At 46.5% G+C, this 19,654-nt stretch overlaps 1 protein-coding gene across 2 annotated transcripts; it reads right to left on the bottom strand.

Moving 5' to 3' along the window:
• Positions 1-85: 85 nt before the first annotated feature.
• LOC143294078 (uncharacterized) lies at positions 86-17,772 on the bottom strand. 2 transcript variants are annotated; one of them, XM_076605503.1, is made up of 6 exons: positions 17,596-17,772; positions 9,348-9,578; positions 3,408-3,523; positions 2,840-2,976; positions 842-1,026; positions 86-391 (listed from the first exon to the last, which is right to left on the bottom strand). In XM_076605503.1, exons 2-6 carry the CDS (start codon positions 9,510-9,512, stop codon positions 296-298), a joined length of 699 nt encoding a protein of 232 aa, XP_076461618.1. In that variant the 5' UTR covers positions 9,513-9,578; positions 17,596-17,772; the 3' UTR covers positions 86-295. The 2 variants fall into 2 exon arrangements, with proteins under 2 accessions (XP_076461618.1, XP_076461626.1); XM_076605511.1 differs by having other exon boundaries at positions 9,348-9,529.
• Positions 17,773-19,654: the final 1,882 nt, after the last annotated feature.

The following is a 19,654-nucleotide window of genomic DNA, read 5'->3' as shown; positions in this document are numbered from 1 at the left end:
AACAACGACAACAACACACACACATACATATCTATCTCTCTATATATAAATTCATATACATATACATACATATATATATATATATATATATATATATATATATATATATTCATGTATGGTTGCAAAAAGCAGCACATTTTTTCATATCACCTGACAATAGAATTAGACCAAATTACTAATAAACAAGAAACTGCCATGCATGGGTGGATGTTGAACCACTGATGCTGTGTGCGTTGAACAAACGGTTTTCACACATCTGTCTGTAATGTGTGAGGCTCGCTTTTTCCAGCGCCTCCTAGGATTTCTTTTTTGCTGCATCCATCTCGACAATGTTTTCAGCCAATGGGGTGGCAGATGCAGGATTCTGCCCCGTGATGATTCGTCCACTGACCTGAGATCGAAACACACACACACACACACGCGCGCGCGCGCACACACACACACAAACAAACGCACGCACGCAGTCACACACACGCACACACACACACACACACACACACACACACACACACATACACCCAAACGATATGATACAGTTTTTGCCTGATAAATTAGGAAAGGACAGACTTGTACGATAAACGAAATTTCAGGTAGCTTGTTGTAGGCATACAATGCAATAACACACACACACACACACACACACACACACACACACACACACAACACAACACAACACAACACAACACAACACAACACACACACACACACACACACACACACACACAAACACACACACACATTACGTCTAATATCACTGATAGTAAAAAGACGCTAAACAAAAGAACGAACACACACACACACACATACACACACACACCGCACCGCTGATAATTTCACTCACGCAAACGTTAGTCTGGAAGTTGGCCACGGCTTCATAGATGGCTCCCAGCTCCTTGAGGCGTGTCTCCAGCATGAAAGGCATGGCTGATGACAGCTGCACCGCGTCCTCCTCACTGTTGCTGAAGGAAGTCACCTTCTGGCCCTTCACGATCGGATCACCGTTGGACAGCTTCACCGGAATCAGACCTGTCACCACCACCACCACCATCACCACCATCATCAGTATCACCACCACCCCGACCCCCACCATCACTACCACCATCACCACCACTGGCACCAGCACCAGCACCAGCACCACCATTACCACTACCACAACAACCACCACCACCACTCACCGCCACCACCACCACCACCACCATTACCATTACCACAACAACCACCACTAGCACCATCACCACCGCAGCCGCCAGGATTCCGCCATCAGGGTTAGAGGGAAGAAAATTCAGACTAATCATTATAGACCTAGGCCCCTCACGAAAGGAGAATGTAAACATGTTAACAATAACAGTGATATCAGTTATGAACATGGAGACTAAAGGCAATGGAATTGTGGGGAAATATCAGATCAATCGCGAGCTTTAACTCACTCAGTACGGCCTGTCCTCTCTTCTCCTCTACACAGACCCCTCGGATGTCCAGTGGGTGTCTGAATGACCCAACCTTTAGCTTCCGTCGTCAGAATTGTGGTATTCTTTGTCAACATTCACGTCTTCAGTATAAGAGCCTTCCACTTGCAATATTTTGATGATGGTAATTGGGGTGAAACGCTGATAACGTCGTCTCTTTCGCCGTTCGTATGGAAAGAGTTAAGAAATTACATTTTACCTTTATTTAAAAAACAGAGACTTTGTTGAAACACAGATACAGAATTTCGCCGGCACAACATAAGGGTCAGTACTACAAGACAATAAAGCAAATTGAAGAGACATGGTTGACGATGTTATCTGGGTCGAGAGAGAGAGAGAAAGAGAGAGAGAGAGAGAGAGAGAGAGAGAGAGAGAGAGAGACATGGTTGACGATGTTATCTGGGTCGAGAGAGAGAGAGAGAGAAAGAGAGAGAGAGAGAGAGAGAGATGGTGGTGGTGGTGGTGGTGGTGGTGATGCGTGGGATAGGGGTGGGTGTGAGCAGGATGGGAGAGAGGTAGAGGAAAGTCTTCTATGAGCTGTCACAATATTGTTCTCCACATAAGGATAACCACGACAGTTACGGCAATAAAACGCACGTCACTAAACCGACCATGTCGTGTCGCACTGGTCTTTCAGGCCAAACATCCTAAAATAAGATAAGATAAGAATAACTTTATTATCTCCAACTGGAGAAATTTGGTCAGGTGCATTATCACAACATAGACAAGTAAACAACATGGGGACCATAACTGTAAAAGTCAACAACAGCTTTTACGAATATTACGAAGATACAAATGTAAAAAATATCACATACACCGTTTCATTTTCCAAACCAAAATGGACCTCCATAGCAACATTGTCATCATCATCGTCATCCTCCTCCTTCATCGTCATCAATATAAAACATACATCCACACACTGCAGGTAATAACTGGTATTCTTAATGTAAAAACAGAAAGAATTAAGAAACATTATTTGAATATAATTAAATAAAATGCTGTTTCCCCGTTAAGGACAGGACTTCTTTTTTCTGTTTTCTCCCTTAACTGTGTGTGAAGAGTCACTGGGGCACCGCACAGAAGAACTGTTCACCAGATTCCTCCGCCGGGGTCTGTCGGTCGTGTGACAAAGCCTGGGAACTCTGCAAATTGTTTCCCTCCCGTCCATCCTGTAATGTTTTCAGACCATCGTTTTTGTGTGTGTGTGTGTGTGTGTGTTTTTCTTCTTCTCTGATCTTAGATAATGGAGTACCGTATAATGGATTAGTCTGCACGCTTCGATACCGCCTTCAAAACTGAAACACTACTTTCCCTCCCGTCTGCTTCCCTCCCTTGGTAGGCAGGTAGTCCACGAAAAAGCACAAGCAGCTCACCTACAGTGCCGTGACAGACAGCACTGACGATCCCCCCATTCTCATACACCTGCGCGGCCAGGTTGGCGATGGGTGTGTTGTCTGGCAGGTCGTACATTGGCCCGTGACCCCCAGCGTAAAATATCACGTTGTACTCACTGAAGCGAAACGACACAAAGGCAGAAAACGTGGTAAGGTAAAAGCGTCGTCTGAGACGAAGCCATGTGCGCACGCTTGCCCACTTGTATGTACATGTATACAAACGCACACACGCAACCACACATGCACACACAAAACCACGAATGCACAACCACACAGAAACATACACAAAACCACGCACGCAAAAACATACACACACGCGCACGCACGCACGCACATACACACACACACGGATACACCCCCGCAGACACCCACAAGCATGCATATAAACACACACACACACACACACACACACACCGTTTAATATCACTCACATGGAAAGACACCAACTGAAACAACAAAAACAATAACAACAACTACTACTACTACAACTACTAATGCTACAACTACTACTACGACACACACCCAAACACAAAGAAGTGGACCTCACCTGGCTGACACCTGGTCGGGAGTCTTGGTATTCTTCACCTGGGCCATGACGGCCTCGTCGGCCAGAAACCGCTTGCACACCGCGTCATCTTTGAACGCTTCGAGACTGCCGGGGTCCTGAAACAGTGGCAGAGTCGGTGATTCGGCGATGGACTTCTGATCCAGTCTACCCCCGAAAACGGAGTATGGCTGCCTGCATGGCGGGGTAAAACAACAACAACAACAACAACAAAAACAACAAACACACACACACACATAAACAACCCCCCCAAAAAAAACACACACACAAAAAACAACAACAACAACAACAACAACAAAAACCCCAAAAAACAACAAAAACAAACAACAACAGCAACAACAAGAAAACGGTCATACATGTAAAAGCCCACTCGTGTACATACGAGTGAACGTGGGAGTTGCAGTCCCCCGAACGAAGAAGATGAATGATCCAGTGTTCACCAGCCATCAGGGTTCGAAGCCCCTGTTTATCATGTATGGCACGGTGGGTTTTTTTTTTTTTTTTTTTTTTTTTCAAGGCCTGACAAAGCGCGTTGGGTTACGCTGCTGGTCAGGCATCTGCTTGGCAGATGTGGTGTAGCGTATATGGATTTGTCCGAAGGCATTGACGCCTCCTTGAGCTGCTGATACTAATACTGATACTGTGTGCTCGTGGAGTGAGCACTTCATTTACTCTGATTTTCCTGACGACTCCACCACACCCAGGTCTGAATGGGAACCTGACTTCAGGAATGAGGCAGATTAAACTAAACTAAACTAAACTCTTCAATGGTAGCACGGGTAACTGGTTTAGAACCACGGTCGGAGTCAGACAGGGCTGTCTACTCTCTCCCACTCTCTTCAACCTCTTTCTTGAAAGGATCATGACTGACGCCCTGGAAGATCATGTGGGAACTGTCAGCATTGGAGGCAGAGTCATCACCAACCTGCGCTTTGCCGATGACATTGATGGCCTGGCAGGAGAAGAGAAAGAACTCGAAGAACTCGTGCACAAACTTGACAAGACATCATCAGCCTATGGCATGGAGATCAGTGCCGAGAAGACCAAGGTTATGACCAACAACAGCCAAGGCGTAACGTCCAACTTGCACGTAAACGGTGAAAAACTGGAAGAAGTCTCCTCCTTCAAATACTTGGGTGCCATTGTGTCAGACGAGGGTTCGAAACCAGAGGTCCTGTCCAGAATCGCGCAGACTACTGCCGCACTGAGTCGATTGAAGACTATATGGAAGGACAAAAAGATCTCCCTCTCGTCCAAAATCAGACTAATGCGCTCCCTCATCTTCTCAATATTTCTATACGCTTGCGAATCCTGGACCCTCACTGCAGAACTCCAGAGAAGAATCCAGGCCCTGGAAATGAGATGCTTCCGCAAGATCCTGAACATTACATACAAAGACCACATCACAAATGAGGAAGTGAAAAGAAGAGTCCAAAACGCCATTGGCCCATTCAAAGACCTGCTAACCACAGTGAAGGAACGCAAGCTCCGCTGGTATGGACACGTCACACGATCAGACGGCCTAGCCAAGACCATCCTGCAGGGTACCGTACAAGGAAGGAGGAAGAGAGGCAGACAGAGAAAGCGGTGGGAGGACAACATCAAAGAGTGGACGGGCCTGCCATTTGCCACAACTCAAAGGGCCGCTGAGGACCGAGGCAGGTGGCGCGAGCTGACCAGGCAGTCATCCATGGTGCCCCAACGACCCACCCACGGGTCAAGGGATAGATGATGATGATGATGATGAAACTAAACTAACCGGCGGAAGGAGAGGACTGGGCCCCGCCTTTCCTATGCCGAGCCACTCAGACAAAGAAGGAAACATTCCCGCCAGCTCAACCAGATCCGGTGTAAAACCCAATACAAGCAATATTCCTTCTTCCCCAGAACGATACGTGACTGGAACAACCTGCCTGAAACAGCTATAGCAGCAGACACCTTGGACACCTTTAAGTCTAGGGTACCCCCCAGTCAGTAGTTAATTAGATAATAGGTCCCCCACCCCATCTCTTACCCCAATACTTTTGTTTGTTTGTTTTTAAATTTATTTTTGGGGCCCTGCTGTCTTAGATCAGCAAGGGATCGGCTAGCTCGGAAGGGCGAAAAGTGAAGTGATAGTAGCCTGCCGGAGAACCCACTTAGAGTAGGACTAGGTTTTCATCCTCACTAATAGGTCTGTCGCTTTCTGTAGTTTGTTTTTCTTTCATCGCAACCCAACAAAAACGGCGTAAAAAATCAAATTGATGATTGTGGCCGTCAACGCAGTGAAAGTGAAAGTGAAAGATGCAGTGGGCGTGACTAAACTGATCCGATGGCCGTAAAAGGCTGTGGAACCTTTAACCTTTAACATTTAACCAGGTTAGGGCTTCTGTCTGTCTACCGTTCTGTTTGGTCATCCAGAAATCAACTTCTTTTATTTGGCTTTAAGTCATTTTTGACCCCCCCCCTCCCCTCGCAATACCCTGCCCCCCTCTGTGTGTGTGTGTGTGTGTGTGTGTGTGTTGTGTTGTGTTGTGTTGTGTTGTGTTGTGTTGTGCTGTGTTTGTGGTTGTGTTGTGTTGTGTTGTGTTGTGTTGTGTTGTGTTGTGTTGTGTTGTGTTGTGTTGTGTGTGTGTGTGTGTGTGTGTGTGTGTGTGTGTGTGTGTGTGTGTGTGTGTGTGTATGTGTGTGTGTGTGTGTGTGTGTTGTGTTCTGGAGTGTGTGTATGTGTGTGTGTGTGTGTGTGTGTGTGTGTGTGTGTGTGTGTGTGTGTGTGTGTGTGTGTGTGTGTGTGTTGTGTTGTGGAGTGTATTTGTTGTGTTGTGTTGTGTTGTGTTGTGGTGTGTGTGTGTGTGTGTGTGTGTGTGTGTGTGTGTGTGTGTGTGTGTGTGTTGTGGTGTGCGTGCGTGCGTGCGTGCGTGCGTGCGTGCGTGTGTGTGTGTGTGTGTGTGTGTGTGTGTGTTGTGGAGGGAGTATGTGTGTTATGTGTGGGTTTTTTTTGTGTGCGTGTTGTGTTGTGTTGTGTTGTATTGTGGTGTGGTGTGGTGTAGAGTGGTGTGGAGTGTGTGTGTGTGTGTGTGTGTGTGTGTGTGTGTGTGTGTGTGTGTGTGTGTGTGTTGTGTTGTGAAGTGTGTGTGTTGTGTTGTGTGTTGTGTTGTGTTGTGTTGTGTTGTGTTGTGTTGTGTTGTGTGTGTGTGTGTGGGTGTGGGTGTGGGTGTGGGTGTGGGTGTGTGTGTGTATGTTGGTGTGTGTGTTGTGTTGTGTTGTGTTGTGGTGTGTGTGTGTGTGTGTGTGTGTGTGTGTGTGTGTGTGTGTGTGTGTGTGCGTGGGTGTGTGTGTGTGTCAGAGTTGGCTCTGACTACATCTCCTGGGATCCTGGGATGGAGTGATTTGAAAGCACGGCGTGAGACAAAGCTGATGAGATCCAGGGATATGCTGACAGGCACGATATGAAGAGGTTCTATGATGCCTTAAAAGAAATCTACGGCCCCACATCCTCAGGATCATCCCCCCTCCTCAATGCAGATGGGAATACCTTGATCACCGAGAAGGAGAAAATTCTCGAACGCTGGGGTGAGCACTTCAACAGTGTCCTAAATCGCCCTCCCTCCATAAATGATGAAGCCGTAGACCGTCTCCCACAAGTCCCCATCAACGAAGCACTGGACGATCCGCCAACACTTCTTGAGACCCAGAAAGCAATCCGTCTGCTATCCAGTGGCAAAGCACCTGGCTCAGACTCCATACCAGCAGAGGTCTACAAGGATGGAGGCACTCACTCATGTGGAAAGAAGAGACGATCCCCCAGGATTTCAAAGATGCATCTATCATTTAGTTGTACAAGCGAAAGGGGAACCGGAAAGCCTGTGATAACCATCGGGACATTTCCTTGCTCTCCATCGCAGGCAAAATACTTGCCAGGATCCTACTAAACCGCCTCACAGCACATCTTGACCAAGGCCATTTGCCTGAGAGCCAATGTGGATTCCGGAAAGAGCGCGGAACCACCGACATGGTGTTTGCTGCAAGGCAGCTGCAAGAGAAATGTCAGGAGCAAAATGCTGATCTGTTCTCCACCTATGTCGACCTCACTAAGGCCTTCGACACCGTGAGTAGAGAGGGACTGTGGAAAATCATGGCCAAGTACCGATGCCCTCGGAAATTTATTTCCTTGGTCAGCCAATTCCATGAAGGCATGCAGGCTCGAGTTCACGACAATGGCGAAACATCTGCTCCTTTTCCTGTCACAAATGGTGTAAGCAAGGCTGTGTCCTGGCGCCAACACTGTTCAGCCTCATGTTCTCTGCAATGCTTACTGATGCCTTCAGAGATGGCGATGTTGGAATCGGCCTAAAGTACCGAACAAATGGCAAGCTGTTTAACCTCAGAAGGCTTCAAGCAAAAACGAAGGTCATGACAGACATCATCAGAGACTTTTTGTTTGCTGATGATGGTGCCCTCAACGCTGGATCTGAAGCTGACATGCAACTCAGCGTTGACAAGTTTGCCACTGCCAGCAGGAACTTCGGCCTTACCATCAGCACGAGGAAAACTGAAGTTCTCCATCAGCCAGCCCCAGGGAAACCCCACGTTGAGCCCAACATCACAGTCAATGGTCAGAGACTCAGTGCGGTGGAGCGGTTCACATACCTTGGCAGCACACTGTCAGGAAATGCGACCATCGACGATGAAGTGAACGTCAGGATTGCAAGAGCAAGCGCAACCTTTGGCAGACTCTATGCAAATGTCTGGAACAGAAGAGGCATTGGTCTTGATACCAAGCTAAAGGTCTACAGAGCAGTAGTTCTCCCCACACTACTGTACGCCTGCGAAACTTGGACAGTGTACCAACGACACGCCAAGAAGCTGAACCACTTCCACACAACATGTCTCAGGAAGCTACTGAACATCAAGTGGCAAGACAGGACCCCAGACACGGAGGTGCTTGCAAAAGCCACCCTTCCCAGCATCTTCACCATCCTGATGCAGTCCCAGTTTCGCTGGGCTGGACACGTGGCGCGCATGCCAGACCATCGGCTTCCCAAAAGGCTCTTCTATGGCGAGCTGCAACAAGGGAAGAGATCACACGGAGGGCAGAAGAAGCGCTTCAGAGATACTCTGAAAGTCTCTCTTAAAGCGTTTGATATCAACCCTGACTCCTGGGAGGAACCTGCAGTGGACCGTGACAAAGGCGCCAAGTTGAGCGAGGCCAACAGGACTGCTGCAGCTGTTCAGAAGAGGCAGGCCAGAAAGTCACGGGCAAACAAGCTCCCTCACAATGATATGCCTGTCTTCGCCCCAACTGTCAGTGAACATTTCGTGCACAGATTGGACTATTCAGCCATCTGCGCATTCACAGATAGATTCATGAGCATCCCCCCCACCACCACCTTCCCCCCATCCCCCAGCTGGATGACAACGATGGTCATCATCGATCTCAATGGACACACACCACCACCATGTGTGTGTGTGTGTGTGTGTGTGTGTGTGTGTGTGTGTGTGTGTGTGTGTGTTTGTGGTGTGTGTGTGTGTGTGTGTGTGTGTGTGTGTGTGTGTTGTGTTGGGTTGGGTTGTGTTGTTGTGTTGTGTTGTGTTGTGTGTGTGTGTGTGTGTGTGTGTGTGTGTGTGTGTGTGTGTGTGTGTGTGTGTGTGTGTGTGTGTGTGTGTGTGTGTGTCTTGTGGAACGAGTGTGTGTGTTGGGTTGTGTTGGGTTGTGTTGGGTTGTGTTGTATTGTGTGTGTGTGTGTGTGTGTGTGTGTGTGTGTGTGTGTGTGTGTGTGTGTGTGTGTGTGTGTGTGTGTGTGTGTGTGTGCGTGTTTGCTCCTGATTATTCAGAAGCCCCTGAACAACTAAACAGCAGCTTCAATCACCGTCTTGTTGGGCGGAAAAAAAAGAACAACAATAATAAAAAAAGAACCAAAAAACAAACAAACAAAAGCTGACCATGGGCGCCTCCCCCCCTTTTGGGCTGATGAAGTCGCACGTGTACCCGTTCTTCTGGAACACCTCGTACGGGTGGGCCACCTCGGGTAGGTACCACCCGGTCTTCTTGCCTGTGTTGCCCAGGGCATCGTGGCTGGTCAGCACGATGAGAACCTTGCCTCCCATCAGTCTCTTGCACGTGCCTGGGTTAAAGGGTAAGGTCAAACGGTGGTGGTGTTGTGTCCTCAAGATCTGAAATAAAGATGTTGCTTGTTGCTGAGCGTGAACTAAACTGTGTCCAATGATGGAGTGATGGCCTAGAGGAAACGCGTCCGCATAGGAAGCGAGAGAATCTGAGCGCGCTGGTTAGAATCAAGGCTCAGCCGCCGGTATTTTCTCCCCCTCCACTAGACCTTGAGTGGTGGTCTGGACTCTAGTCATTCGGATGAGACGATAAACCGAGGTCCCGTGTGCAGCATGCACTTAGCGCACGTAAAAGAACCCACGGCAACAAAAGGGTTGTTCCTGGCAAAATTCTGTAGAAAAATCCACTTCGATAGGAAAAACAAATAAAACTGCACGCAGGAAAAAATACAAAAAGAAAGAAAGAAAAAAAAAAAGGGTGGCGCTGTAGTATAGCCACGCGCTCTCCCTGGGGAGAGCAGCCCGAATTTCACACAGAGAAATCTGTTGTGATAAAAAGAAATACAAAATACAAATACAATTTAAAGTGTATCAACCCTCTTGTGCTCGACAGGGGCAGGGAGGGGGGGGGGGGGGGGTGGGCGGGGGAGGGGGGAGGGTTGAGGGCGGGGGAGAGGTATGGGGGTCGGCAAAGGGGAGAGAGAGAAAGAGAGAACCGGGGGGAGGTGGATGGGAGGGGTGCGGATTGTGTGTGTGTGTGTGTGTGTGTGTGTGTGTGCGGGGGGAGGGGGTAGGGGGGGGGGGAGGAGTAGGAGAGTGGGTGAGATGGGAATCCTAGACCTGGAAAGCGTATGCGTCTTAACTTGACACACACACGCACGCACGAACTCGTGCGCGGGGTTGTTTTGACACGTTCCGTTTTCGGGAGAACTCTTTTGTACTGACCCTAACGTTTTGCGAATTTTGTCTCTGCATTTTAAATATGCAAAGCCTTTATAGACAGGGAAATTGTTATTTCTTAATGTTCCTGATAATCGGAGATTTCTGCGGTTGCATTGTTTTTAAGTCTCTGTGTTCATTAGATATCATAATTGTTTATTTGTGCACATCCCCCTTCATAAGGGACCTAGACCTAAAATGAAGAAATTATGTGAATTTCAATTGGAGTCTAGTCTGCCTGTCTATAAAATTATGGTTCTGTTTCTGCCTCTGTCTATCTGTCTGTCTATCTTGTGTGTTTGTCTCTCTTTCTCTCTCTATATATATCTAGGTTTTCGTGCAGCTTATTCTACTGTTGATCACATTTATGTTTTGTATGCAGTTGTCCAGAAATATTTGTTGAAAAGGTGAGGAAAAGTCTATGTTTGTTTTGTAGATTTTAAGAAAGCTTTTGACCGTGTAAACAGAGCAACAGTGTGGAAGACTCTACAAGTATGTGCGTTCTTGTGTGCGATGCCCAGACAGTATCACCGGGTGAATTTTTCGATGGGGTGAGACAGGGATGTGTGCTTTCACCCATTTTCTTTTCTTTTTTAATTAATGAATTGTCCCTTGAAATTGCAAGAAACGGTAAGCATGATGTCCAGCTTTCACCAGATATTGTGGAGATTTAATTAATTTTGTTTGCAGATGGCGTAGCCCTGACCTCTTACTAAACTGCTGGAATACAAAAGCAGATACATATTTTGAAAATGGTGGGGGAGACGAGAGAGAGTTGACCAGACAGACATCCAACAAAAAAAGGTGTATATTACTAAATATGACAATCGCGCACGCACACACACACACACACCGACACACACACACACACACACACACACACACACTCACACACACGCACACACACACACACACACGCACACACGTTAAGACCATAAGGTATTGTACTACAATACATTAATAAAAAACATCCAGGGAACAAATCGTATATGTAAGTAAAATGCACTCTCTCTCTCTCTCTCTCTCTCTCTCTCTCTCTCTCTCTCTCTCTCTCTCTCTCTCATACACATGGACACACATGTAATCATTGTGAAGCACCATCATGCTCGTCTCGGTGTTCGTTTATTATCACAAATTGGCCCATTTTGTGACCCCCACCCTCTTCAGTAGCATGGGCAGATGGCCTGGCTTCCTAAAAACATCTTGGCTTGTCCCTCCCTCTCTCTCAGCCAGTCTCGCCCACCCACCCACCCCCAATCCCCCAACCCCACCCTCTCTCTCTCTTTCTCTCTCTCTCTCTCACGCTCTCCCCTCTCAGTCTCAGTCTCTTTTTTATTTCGGGTGAGTTGGTCTCCCTCTCGCAGAGACGTAGTGGACTTTTACCAACAGCACGCCAGTGATGCACGCGGCACCAGCCGCGCTCGCGCGCACGCACACACACACACACACACACACACACACACACACACACACACACACACACACACACACTGACACACATACGCTAACACACAAACACACACAGAGACACACAGACATTGAATGGCTGCCCACTGATGCGTGTGAACTGAAAAAAGGCCATGCACAAAAAAAAAAAAAAAAAAAAAATGCAGCCTTACATAGCGCAGTACACCCATTTCAGATGGGGCTCACCGCGCTTTACAATAAAATACACAAATTGAAGACTGAGAGTCGTACGATATGTAGGAAGGAAGGAATTTTTTGTTTAATGTCCCGTCACACATATCGGTGATTGAAGACATTTTGTAAAAGTATTTATGAATACATCTGAGTATTATCGGTTAGAAGGGGTGGGAGATGTGGATGAATGGAGGGTTTGGGGAAACTGGGCAAATGAGGGTAAAAATGTGGGTGAAATTTGAAAGAAAAACAAAACAAACAAACAAACAAATAAACAAAAAAAAACCCCTCTAAATACAGTTACAGGAAATTACTTAAAGGACTTCGTAAAAGAGAAGTCGTTAAACTGACAAGCGAAACAACTGATAATGAATGCAAAAAGTAAAAAACATCAACGTTCTCAGTCACTTGTGAAGACACACTTTCGTGTACAAAAGGCTTCATCAAGCTACAGTGAAAAATTATATGCTCAATTGTCAGGTTATTAAAGCATATACACTTGACATTAGAACAATACTTGGTCCGTAATGAATTTGATAATAGTCTGAGAGCTAAGCTCAGAATTGGTCTGCGAATCGGACCAAAGTCTGAGAGAGTCAACTGACGAGGTTTTAGACTTGAATTCAAGCACCTATAAAAGTCTCTTTCTAGTATATTGCTTAGTTCCTTGTATGACAATGGGCAATATACTTTTATACTATCTATATGATTTTTTGCTCCCCTTTTTGCTGCCCTATCTGCTTGGTCGTTATAACGGAATCCAGTGTGGGATGGTATCCAACAAAAATCAACATTTGTACCCTTCACAAATAGGGAGTGCAATAAATAACTAATTTCAAAAAATAAATCTTCTCTTTGATTATTCTCAAAAAGGAGCAAACCTTTTAAGACAGATTGAGAATCAACACAAAATAGGATATTACTTATTATGATTGGTATATCAACAAGATGATTTAAAGCCATAAGGATGGCCACCAATTGAGCTGTAAAAATTGAATGTCCCTTACCTAAATAATATGATTTTTCTGTTTTTAGGTCAGGAATGACAAAAGCAGATCCTGCACTGCTATCATCCAGGACCGAGCCATCAGTGTAAACTTTTAAATGATAATCACATTACATTGGCATACATATATAGAGATGGAGAGGGTGGCACATTGAGGAACATAGAGACGGGGACACAGGGATGGGGACATCATTATATAGACGGGGACACAGAGCTGGGGACATCATTATATAGACGGGGACACAGAGCTTGGGACATTATTATATAGACGGGGACACAGAGATGGGGACATCATTATATAGACGGGGACACAGGGTTGGGGGCATCATTATATAGACGGGGACACAGAGATGGGGACATTGTTATATAGACGGGGACACAGAGCTTGGGGCATCATTATATAGACGGGGACACAGAGCTGGGGACATCATTATATAGACGGGGACACAGAGCTGGGGACATCATTATATAGACGGGGACACAGGGATGGGGACATCATTATATAGACAGGGACACAGAGCTGGGGACATCATTATATAGACGGGGACACAGGGATGGGGACATCATTATATAGACGGGGACACAGGGATGGGGACATCATTATATAGACGGGGACACAGGGATGGGGACATCATTATATAGACGGGGACACAGGGATGGGGACATCAGTATACATACGGGGACACAGAGCTTGGGACATTATTATATAGACGGGGACACAGAGATGGGGACATCATTATATAGACGGGGACACAGAGATGGGGACATCATTATATAGACGGGGACACAGGGTTGGGGGCATCATTATATAGACGGGGACACAGAGCTGGGGACATCATTATATAGACGGGGACACAGGGATGGGGACATCATTATATAGACGGGGACACAGGGATGGGGACATCATTATATAGACGGGGACACAGGGTTGGGGACATAATTATATAGACGGGGACACAGAGATGGGGACATCATTATATAGACGGGGACACAGAGCAGGGGACATCATTATATAGACGGGGACACAAAGATGGGGACATCATTATATAGACGGGGACACAGGGATGGGGACATCATTATACAGACGGGGACACAGAGCTGGGGACATCATTATATAGACGGGGACACAGAGATGGGGACATTGTTATATAGACGGGGACACAGAGCTTGGGGCATCATTATATAGACGGGGACACAGAGATGGGGACATTGTTATATAGACGGAGACTGGGAGATGGGGACACAATTATATAGACGGGGACACAGAGCTGGGGACATCATTATATAGACGGTGACACAGAGATGGGGACATTGTTATATAGACGGGGACACAGAGCTTGGGGCATCATTATATAGACGGGGACACAGAGATGGGGACATTGTTATATAGACGGGGACACAGAGCTGGGGACATCATTATATAGACGGGGACACAGGGATGGGGACATCATTATATAGACAGGGACACAGAGCTGGGGACATCATTATATAGACGGGGACACAGGGATGGGGACATCATTATATAGACAGGGACACAGAGCTGGGGACATCATTATATAGACGGGGACACAGAGATGGGGACATCATTATATAGACGGGGACACAGGGATGAGGACATCATTATATAGACGGGGACACAGGGTTGGGGACATCATTATATAGACGGGGACACAGAGCTGGGGACATCATTATATAGACGGGGACACAGGGATGGGGACATCATTATATAGACAGGGACACAGAGCTGGGGACATCATTATATAGACGGGGACACAGAGATGGGGACATCATTATATAGACGGGGACACAGGGATGAGGACATCATTATATAGACGGGGACACAGGGTTGGGGACATCATTATATAGACGGGGACACAGGGATGGGGACATCATTATATAGACGGGGACACAGGGATGGGGACATCATTATATAGACGGGGACACAGGGTTGGGGACATCATTATATAGACGGGGACATGGAGCTGGGGACATTATATAGACGGGGACACAGAGCTGGGGACATCATTATATAGACGGGGACACAGAGTTGGGGACATCATTATATAGACGGGGACACAGAGATGGGGACATCATTCTATAGACGGGGACACAGAGATGGGGACATCATTATATAGACGGGGACACAGGGTTGGGGACATCATTATATAGACGGGGACACAGAGTTGGGGACATCATTATATAGACGGGGACACAGAGCTTGGGACATCGTTATATAGACGGGGACACAGAGATGGGGACATTATTATATAGACGGGGACACAGAGATGGGGACATCATTATATAGACGGGGACACAGAGATGGGGACATTATTATATAGACGGGGACACAGAGATGGGGACATCATTATATAGACGGGGACACAGAGATGGGGACATCATTATATAGACGGGGACACAGAGATGGGGACATCATTATATAGACGGGGACACCGGGATGTGGACATAATTGTATAGACGGGGACACACAGACACAAATCACAGGGAAACTGTGATGGACCACTCTGAGAAACACCAGAAACGGAAGGCTGGGTTTATTCCTGTGGGGGTGTGACAGACCTTCCCACCAACATTGTTACACTGACACCTGTCGTCCGTGTAGGCCTTGGTACGACAGTTCCCCTGATATATTCACGAAGGACACGATGCCTGCGTCATCATAAACCAAATTCGCGTACAGAACTGTCACCAACACTTGGGCCATGTACCGCCAGCTTCTCATGGAAGTTTGGCGGTGGGCAGAACTGATTATGAACGGTGTTCAGCTAGGCTCATGGGACGGTCCGTCAGTGTTGCTTACGGACAGTTTAAGAGATCTGGATATTCAGATATTCAGCACAATACTAACACATCTTTGTTACCAAACCGACTGGTAATTATTTGTGCATTCAAAGGCTCGTCACTCACGCCACACACAGTATCATGGAAATAGAATACCGAAGTCAGGCGCCTGTTTCAACGTGACCTTCGGCTCTCTCTGGGTCGGGGTATCAGAGTGTGACTGGTTCTTGTTTGGTCAAGTTAGGGGCCAATAGGTCGTTAAACTCCAGTAGGACTTCTTGTTTGGTGCGTTCAGCAAAGGACAAGCTGGCATCTACAAAGTAGTTGCTTTAGCGGTACAGATTGTCTGTCACCTCGGAAAAGAACATCACTGTTCGGTGACATTCTGTTCCGGCGTCTACGGCACAGAATGTCACCCAGTGAAAATTTGTCACCGTTTGTGAATGTACATAGGTATACTTGGATCAGGTCTGACAGGTTACTTGTATTGTGTGATCCAGACGTAAAAGGTGGAGTAGAGACGATAAGTCTACCTAAATGATGATCACTGGTGGATTCGGATTCACTACCTAAAAAAAAAACCTGCCGTCGAAATTAATAACAAGGGAGCAATTTCTATGGCAAAGTCAGCACACTGAGGATCATTATTACAGACGTGTCTCTCTGACCACTCATTCAAGAACATGGCAGGCTTCCTTTGGTTTGTGCTGTGGGGTTACAGCTGCCATTTCTTCTGAGGTACACTGACTGATGGTTTGGAGCGATTTCATCATTGGCCCACCGTTGTTGGTCCATTCCATAGTTCTTTTCCTGTCGGCCTTGAAGTTTTCTGTGTGACATTCTGTGCCGTAACGTCGGTTAAAGGAGTCGCACACTGATTAAAAACAATAGCAACAACAACGACAACAACAACAAAATTTAAAAAGTTTATTCAAAATACAGTATGACTGAATGTGGCGGCTAAAACAACAACAAAAATAGTCGGGGGTCTGGGAATAGTTGTTTCAAAATGGATTCGATTTAGGCCGAGGGATAGATCAAGGAGTCAAATATATAAACGTCTTCGAGTACAGCTGTGGTAGTAATTTCGTCAGTTCCCGAAGGAAGGGTCGATCTTTGTCTTGTCAACGTGAACTGAACAGCCGCTCGTCCACTGACCCAAGCTTTGAGACGGCCGCCCTTCCAGTCAGATTGGCTGTGAACAGCATGAATAGAACCGAATCTATCCATTCACCTGTACTGTACGGTTATTGTTAACCCATGAAGTTTGTGTGCAGGTGATGAAGAGACGGGTGCAAGGTATGAGAAGCATGGATTTGGGGTATTCTTCTTCTGTCTCCCACTCTGTCCTTTTAGCAGTTCTTATGCACTGAGGAACATGGGTCCACACTTGCTGTGTCTTTCTCTCTCGTGCGGCACGAGCAACCAACCATGCATCGCTTCGGAAACACGCTGTGACTTGAGCACACTGCACACCCCTACCCACCTAGTTACCATGACCCCACCCATCCACTGCATTACACAGAACACACATACTATCTCACACTGGCACACAGCGGATTGCATTGCACGAAACACAGACACAATCAAACACATATTTTGCATTACACAGAACACACATACACTGAATAATAAACACACACACACACACACACACACACACACACACACACACACACACAATCAGAACGCTTGATAGTTTGAAACACTCATATAAAATATACTTAAATAAACACTCACCAGTCAGGGGTGGGAATCCAAACGACCAGGCAGGTATTTCACTAGCAGTTCGCGCAGCAGTCAAGTGACCGAGGTTCACCAAGGCGCTAAGACAGTAGGTCCCTGTTTTCGTGCGGAGCGTTTCGTAACACAGCCAGTAAAGGTCGGCAAGCGGCGCCTCTGAGCGGGCCCTTCCCACAGGCGTCTGACGAAGAGTGTTATGTTATCAAGTTAAAAGTTGTTTTCAGTTCTCACTTATTGCCCAGCCGACCGCAAGGTACCATTTTGGAAAAGACTAAGTCTTTTTTTTATCAAGTGTACCGGGGTCACAAGGAATATGGAATACTGGGGGTGGGGGGATAGTACAAAACATGATACGAACATAAATCGAAAATCATACACAAACACAGATACAGTAGAAATTAGGATACATACAAGTGCCATATCAATATAAAAAACTTGTGCATACTCACACGTGCACGCGGCACTGCACACCCACACACACTGTGACTCACATGCATGCACGCATGCGCGCGCGCGCGCGCACACACACACACACACACACACTCTCTCTCACACACACGTTTGAACACTGAGAAGTCACATATCACATGTGGATGGGGCTGATGACAAGATCTTCAGGTAGATGGTTGTTGATTTGCACAATTCTATCTATCATACTGGATTTGTTCGAGAGACAGGGCATTGACTGCGTTGGGGAAAAGGCTATTGGCGAAGCGATTGGTTTTCGTCCTTATACTTCTGTATCGTCGACCAGAGGGGAGCATCTCGAAAACCCCAAAAGCTAGATGTGATTCGTCCTGGCTGATTGGTTTTGCTTTTTTGAGTAGCCGCTTATAATATATGTCGTCCAGAGAAGGTAGACCAGCCCCGGTAATCTTGGTGGCAGGGGCTGAAAACCCGATAGAAATCAGTCAACTGAACCAAGTCAGAGAGCAGCCAAATACTGCTGTGAGTTCTACTGATTAAAAAGCGTCCAAAAGACTAGTTCATAAGTGATATCTTGCTCTTTTGCCGCGTCAGATCAATGAAATATGATCATGAATGTCAAATGGCCAAGTGATGATGATGATGCAAGTTTTGTGCGGCGTTGACTCCGCTTGGATTGGCCTCACGTTAAGCTTACGTACTCTTCAGTCAGCGGGTTTTTGTAGAACGGTTTTCAGGACATGTTTTGACTGTCAGTTTTGAAGTAATGTGTCACAGTGATCGGCTGATTTATCAACGCAAAACACTCTCTAAATTAGACATTTGCGTTGACTGATTATCAATCCGGCAGCGGATGACCCACTACGTCACTGCCGCGGCAGATCTATAAAACTCAGTTGGGTGTTCCGGCGACCAGAGCATTTTGAATACTGAATAACAATATGCCAGCAATTAAGACTGATGAAGAACACACACACACATGCGCGCGAGCGTACACACACACACACACACACACACACACACACACACACACACACACATCAGTGTGGTTTCATATACACTTTAATTAATGAATCTTACAAACGAAGCCTTGTAACACTTTTGTTTGCGGCACTGAGTTCAAGGCAACTAATTTTCTGTTTCTAACAAACTTTCGAAAGAATTAAAACCACAGTGACACCCGATCGAAGAGCAGTGACAATACAAAAGCCATGTTCAATACTTTGCATACACTTGTTGGCCATGTGGTGACCTAAATCATGCTGACAAAAAAGTATGTCATGCGTTTCAAGTGTTTGTACATTCCTTAGAGCCTGAGAGGGACAACCAAGTCAGTGTCAGCTAGAACGATAACATACACGGTTAAGTTTTGCCTGTCTCCCCACAAACCAGTCTATTTGAAGAGAGTGTGTGTTTGTGTGTAAGTGTCTATGTGTATACGTGTCATGTGTGTGCGTGCGTGTGTGTGTGTGTGTGTGTGTGTGTGTGTGTGTGTGTGTGTGTGTGTGTGTGTGTGTGTGTGATATTGTTATTCTGCCAACAATTAAACCCTTCAGATAAGGGAGGTAATGATTTTGTTCAGAGTCAACGTGTCAGTGAACGTACTCTCAGTTGAATATTACACATGATT

The sequence above is a fragment of the Babylonia areolata genome, chromosome 1, assembly GCF_041734735.1.
Source record: "Babylonia areolata isolate BAREFJ2019XMU chromosome 1, ASM4173473v1, whole genome shotgun sequence".
In the NCBI taxonomy this organism is placed as follows: domain Eukaryota; kingdom Metazoa; phylum Mollusca; class Gastropoda; order Neogastropoda; family Buccinidae; genus Babylonia; species Babylonia areolata.
The sequence above is the reverse complement of the archived record's forward strand: the minus strand, read 5'-3'. Positions and strand labels throughout refer to the sequence as shown.

Coding starts and splice junctions, on each gene's coding strand:
- LOC143294078 (XM_076605503.1), bottom strand. CDS start 9,512: ATGGGAGGCAAGGTTCTCATCGTGCTGACCAGCCACGATGCCCTGGGC. Junction 3,524..9,347: donor AAGGGGGGGAGGCGCCCATG/GTCAGCTTTTGT, acceptor CCACTGTTTCAG/GACCCCGGCAGTCTCGAAGC. Junction 2,977..3,407: donor CCCGACCAGGTGTCAGCCAG/GTGAGGTCCACT, acceptor GTTTCGCTTCAG/TGAGTACAACGTGATATTTT.